The sequence below is a fragment of the Penaeus vannamei genome, chromosome 42 (assembly GCF_042767895.1).
Source record: "Penaeus vannamei isolate JL-2024 chromosome 42, ASM4276789v1, whole genome shotgun sequence".
In the NCBI taxonomy this organism is placed as follows: domain Eukaryota; kingdom Metazoa; phylum Arthropoda; class Malacostraca; order Decapoda; family Penaeidae; genus Penaeus; species Penaeus vannamei.
Window position 1 is genome coordinate 2,268,977 of NC_091590.1, and position 6,000 is coordinate 2,274,976.

Here is a 6,000-nt window from a genome sequence, read left to right on the forward strand (position 1 = left end):
ATAACAATTATTATAATAATAATAATAATAATAATAATAATAATAATAATAATAATAATAATAATAATAATAATAATAATAATAATAATAATAATAATAATAATAATAATAATAACAATAATAATCATAATAATAATAATAATAATTATAAAAATTGAAAATAGAATATTTGGATTTATAATACAATCAATATGTACATATGCAAACACATGCACACATACGCACACACACATATATGCATACTCTCTTACATGAACTCTCACTCACTCACTAACACACACTCACACTCTCATTCTCTCTCTATCTCTCATTCTCATTCTCATTCTCATTCTCATTCTCATTCTCATTCTCATTCTCATTCTCATTCTCATTCTCATTCTCATTCTCATTCTCTCTCTCTCTCTCTCTCTCTCTCTCTCTCTCTCTCTCTCTCTCTCTCTCTCTCTCTCTCTCTCTCTCTCTCTCTCTCTCTCACACACACACACACACACACACACACACACACACACACACACACACACACACACACACACACACACACACACACACACACACACACACACAAATAAATAAATAAATAAATAAAAATCTAGGTCACAAAAAAATTAAGGAATTCCTCTAAAAAAGATATAAATAAATAAAAAAATAAAGGAATACATAAATAACACACGAGATGGATAAACTTACAAGACAGAAGTGGCTCCAACAGTCATGCTAACATTACCGAACGTAGCTCTGAGAAATTCCGGGAGTAACGCCACAACAAGACCTACTCACAATAGCACTCGGCTTCATATGAAGAATGAAAAAATAAAAATGTGCTTCTTATCATCCAGTAACAGCCTACTGCTGACTTCTATGGAAGGCAAAACTATCGTATATAGAGCACAAGGATATAAACTTCAGCTAGTATCAATCCATTGCAAAAATAAAAATGATAAAAAAAAAATAAAAAAATAAAAAAATTCATAAAGGTATATATATATATGTGAAAAAACTTCCTCATCAGGCAAGTCAAAGTTGGCAAGGTAAACAAGCAGAAAGGCAGAGGAGAGACAGGGACGAAAGACGTGGTACCTTCAAAGATTTTGTCTATACCATTGAATTCATTGAGCTCATCTCCCGCCATCCCGGCTGGCATGTCTTGGTCGGTGCAGGTACTATCACGGAATGAACTGGAAGAGGAAACAAAAGGTAAATACTCTCTGGAATTGTATTCTTAATCTGACTGAAATTGTTAAAAGTAACTACTTTTTCTATATGATTCTTTTTTCCATTCATTTACTTTTTTTTATTTTTTTTTACTCAGAATCCTTCAGAACTTCAAAAACACTCAATTATATATGACAAAGTAGGTGTACTTGTACAATATCTTTTATAAATTCTTTAAACAAGAGGTATTACACATCCATATTATATTAGCAAAACAAAGGAGACACTAGCGATATATCTCAAATACAGGAAAAGCACAAAACTCACCTTGTTCTCTTTGGCGGCGCTGGTGCCTGTTTGCCCTTCTTGTTGGTGGTGCGGCGGAGCTGAACTACGGTGGAACGGGCAGAGAGGATGCCGGGGCTTGGCCGTACATCCCTTGGCAGATTGGGACTACTGCCTTCATCCATCATACCATGCTTGTTTTTAGTTCTTCTAGGAATAAAATACAAGTTTTAATAAAACTTCCTTCCATACTTCCATCCATATATCAATGTATCTACCTATCTATCTTGACACATTTCCCCTTCAAATCCAATAAATAAAGTGTTAACAAAACCTCTCTCGCATCATCGAAGGCCATTAAAATCCCAACATATGATTTAAAACAATAAAAACACTGCAGAACATTTAAAGTTCAGAATATATAACCATCAAATCTCAACCTTATCAAAGGCCACCAATAAAATCATCCATCAACTCCCCTTCCTTCCACACACATGAACAACCCAACTTACTGCTTGGTGGAGGATGTTCTTGGACTAGTAGGAAGTTGTTCCTCATTCCACTGTTGGTGCGTGCCTGTGGAAGAGCCTCTAACCACCTTCCGTCCTCCACCTGCTGCTAACTGCTGTTCCACCTCTGTTAATACAATCATAAAATTATTTAGTGATTCTTCCTTTTGTGTGAGTCTGTGTGTGGTGTTCCAACACCTGTACACACAGTGGTAAATCTAGAATGTCCCTTGCATCTTTTGGAAGTCAGACACTTGTGGAGAAAAGTAAAAGCACAATTCTTTTACTATTTGTTACATTTATTAGCAACTTTCAATACAAAAGTATCTCTACGAAGTTCAATAAAAGTGAGAAGGACATCATTGCACTATCTGCCTGTGCACTCCCACATACCCTCCGTAATAGAAGTCTCCTGGAACATGGTCTCGAGTGCATGATGGATATGGGAGAATGTGGGCCGGTCCGATGGGATCCACAGCCAACACTGCTTCATCAATTCGTACACTCTTACTGGACAACCCTGAGGACAGTCCATTCTGGAAAGTTTGAAGTTTGGTTAAAAAGAAGGTATATATGATAGTCTTTGTATCAAAAATCAGCAACTTTGAAATACAGTTTTCAAAGCTTAAATCAGCAAAATGTAAAATTAGGTGCACAACATAAACCGGTGCCAATATATCATACACAGCAAAGATTTTATCAAGGAACATATTTCATACTCAGTGAATCATAAATCAGGAATAATCAACTACAGGGATAACAGTTCCCTTAGACTTCTACAAATATAAAATACATTAATAAACATCTCTTACCTATATCCTGATTCTAAAAGGTGATATACATTGGTCAGGTCTACCCCTGGATACGGTGATACTCCATATGTTGCAATCTCCCATAGTAATATGCCAAATGCCCAAACATCAGACTGGAAATGAAACGTTCCTCTGTGTAAACTACTTGCAGATCATATATATACTATGTGTCAGGCTAATGCTATACATATACTATATAGAAAAACCTTGACTTAAGATCACAATGAAAAATTGAAGACCTATACATCACACGGCATAACATTCATACCTTTGTAGAAAATTTATTATAGGCTAGACCCTCTGGTGCAGTCCACTTGATTGGGAATTTGGCTCCAGCATGAGCAGTGTACGTGTCATCTCGCATGAGACGCGCCAGCCCAAAATCAGCCACTTTGACTAAGTGGTTTTCCCCGACTAAACAGTTGCGAGCTGCTAAGTCCCTGTGTAATTTACAAAATATGTTTAAAACATCTTTCTCTGTAAAACAGTTACAATTCCAAAATCTCTTACATTTGACTGCATTTTTGAATCATTATACTATAATTCAAAGTATTTGCCATTTAAAACATCTTAAAATAACAAATATCTCTAAGATTTGAGTTAATTTATCTTTATGCTGACCCAGGAAATACAAAACCAAAATTAAAAAGGGAAAAAAAGTCTACCTGTGTATGAAGCTTCTGTCTTCTAGATACTCCATAGCTGCAGCTACCTGAGTTGCCATGTACAGCAAAGTTACCTCGTTGACCTCATCGTGACTACAAGTGCGCAGGTAGTCCAGGAGGTTACCTCGGGACATGAACTCCGTCACAATGTAAAACGGGGGTTCCCGAGTACACACCCCCAAGAGCTGCACGAGATTGGGGTGCTTCATTTCCTTCATTATTGAGGCTTCTTCTAAGAAGTCCTTTAGGGCCATTGTATCTTCCTACAATTCAAGAAAAAAACATCAATTAAACCAGTAATACCTTTTACTGATTAATGTTATTACAAAATAATGTATTTTAAATGTTCAAATGTGCGTTCAAATGTGCCATAAGTAACAACTGATAATCTACTTTTTGCTGTTTTTATTTGGTATTGTTTTACCTTCCTGTACTTGGCATGTCTACACTATTACCTTGAGAGTTTTTACAGCGACACAAATGTTGTATCTCTTCCAAACAGCTTCATAAACATCTCCATACTGGCCTCCTCCGAGTTTATGTTTCATCGCTATATCAGTCCTCTCAATTTCCCACTCATCAGGCTCTGCAAAATCATCATGGGAATTAGTTTCCTGTGAATCACCGCTGACTTACCTATATCCATGTATAATATCAATTTTATGCACACACAACGCGAGAGAGAGAGTGAGAGAGAGAGAGAGAGATCTTTCAACATGAAACAAATATTTCAAAATAAAGCACAATTCCAAAAAAAAAGAAACAAAGAGAGAAAATAAATATATACCTTCAAAGGCAAACATGGATACTGTACCTGGAGTAAGACCAAACACAGTAGGTTTATTTCTCTTTGGGGCAGGATATAACAGTTGGGTGATAAGACCATCGGCATGTTGTGAGTGGTGGTGTACCAACTCTGCCAAGGTGTTGAATCGAAATTCTGAAGACACATACAGCTGCCGAGGAGGAGAAAAGTCAATCTTTGGTCTTTTCTCAAATACCTTAGTCAGTTATCAGTTCTCCATGTTTTAAAACATCAAACATTTATTGAAAATGCTTAGGGCACAAGTACATTTAGTGAGCAATCATCTATAATTAAATATTTGAGAATTAGATACCACAATGAATGTCAATTTGTATTTATTATCTTTTCTTATTCTGAATAAAAATAAGCCACTCTCAATCCAGACATGTTTTAAATCAAGCACAAAGCAACATTCACTCTTGTAAGAACTCTGATGTCTTATTCTTAAATTGCCTGGTTATTGTTGAAAATTACAGTGTATAATCATGTGGGGGAACCGAAGAATGGAGAACTTTAAAAAGAGGATGATTCATGGTTTGTCTGAGGTTGAAATCTTGGTGAAAGTTTCCATAACAGAAAGTCATCAAGAAAATCATCTCACTGGTAACAGTCAACATTTTAGTAATCTAACTAAATTAATATTTAGCTTTTATCTCAAAACATTTACAAAACACATATCATCATTACTGTATATCACCAAAAAATTGGATTTTCTTTAGTCTTTCATTCATTCTAGAGAACTTTAGCTTTTATTTCAAAAGATTTACAAAACATGTCACCATTAATGTTTATCACAAAATATAGGACTTACTTTAATCATTTATTCATTCTAGTGAAAAACTTTAATCAAGTCTTAGTCCTATATGTGACACCCTTCCTCACCACACACAAACTTAATTACAGGTTTGAATACATTACGAAGATGGTGCTATTTCCTAGCAAACCTTAGATTTAATAAAACTTACTTTCTAGCATACAAGAGATGAAGCTGGCACACAATTCCTTGTACTTAATACTAATTAGTCTACAAGACTACAGTATATGGCAGTTTTAGCTTTGCTTGGTTAATTTATTCATTTACCATCCTAGCCATCTGCTCAGGGGTGGGCAAACTATCATGCTACAAATGTTGCATCGGTAAATAACAAATCTAGGATGCAACACACACTGGGAGTTTGTACTTGAGTTCACTTTTATATTTACCACCCTGGCTAACTGCACAAGCATAAGAAAACCTGATAATTCTGAAGAGTGGTTGTATCATCATATGAAAAGATCAAATTACACAAATGTAAAGTCAGTATATAAACTTAATAAATCTAATGAGATTAAATAGTCATACAGACTCTCTATGCATCACAGAAAGTACCAGTCCTTAAGAGTTCAGTCCATCATTCCATCACCCACCAACCTAGCCCAAAAAGTACACATTAGGTATAGGTACCCTGACCATCCCATCGCCTAAGATACTACCCTCCCCACACACGTCCGACCCCCCTCCACCCACACAACCCCACCAAACTCCCCATGCACCCCCACCACCACCCCCAACGCACCTTGGAGTTCTCGTCCTCATTGATTCTGTAGTGGTAGACGCGGCCGTCGTACCGGAGCGAAATGGACCTCTGCCCCGGCGAGCTCTCCGACTCCCTCACCAGGAACGACCCGTTGATCCCGGACGACAGCAGGTACTCCGCCGTGTTCCTGGAGATGGGGCCGTGGTACCAAGAGTGCTTCTCCAGGGAGTTGACGGGGGTGATGTAGTTGGAGGG

The 6,000-nt window shown here is 36.9% G+C and overlaps 1 protein-coding gene across 8 annotated transcripts in view; it reads right to left on the reverse strand.

Moving 5' to 3' along the window:
- Positions 1 to 6,000, reverse strand: part of Abl (tyrosine-protein kinase Abl) — a 315,956-nt gene that overhangs the window by 8,016 nt on the left and 301,940 nt on the right. For 5 of the 8 annotated variants that reach the window (XM_070118722.1, XM_070118721.1, XM_070118717.1 and 2 more), the window contains 10 exons: positions 5,785 to 6,000; positions 4,211 to 4,379; positions 3,879 to 4,009; positions 3,424 to 3,686; positions 3,027 to 3,198; positions 2,759 to 2,871; positions 2,340 to 2,482; positions 1,950 to 2,073; positions 1,480 to 1,647; positions 1,078 to 1,175 (listed from right to left, as the gene is read on the reverse strand). The exon at positions 5,785 to 6,000 is cut by the window's right edge and continues 83 nt beyond it. In XM_070118722.1, the coding sequence (XP_069974823.1) occupies positions 1,078 to 1,175; positions 1,480 to 1,647; positions 1,950 to 2,073; positions 2,340 to 2,482; positions 2,759 to 2,871; positions 3,027 to 3,198; positions 3,424 to 3,686; positions 3,879 to 4,009; positions 4,211 to 4,379; positions 5,785 to 6,000 (1,597 nt within the window). The remainder of the gene's footprint in view (positions 1 to 1,077; positions 1,176 to 1,479; positions 1,648 to 1,949; positions 2,074 to 2,339; positions 2,483 to 2,758; positions 2,872 to 3,026; positions 3,199 to 3,423; positions 3,687 to 3,878; positions 4,010 to 4,210; positions 4,380 to 5,784) is intronic. The other 3 variants (XM_070118720.1, XM_070118718.1, XM_070118719.1) reach the window with 3 other exon arrangements.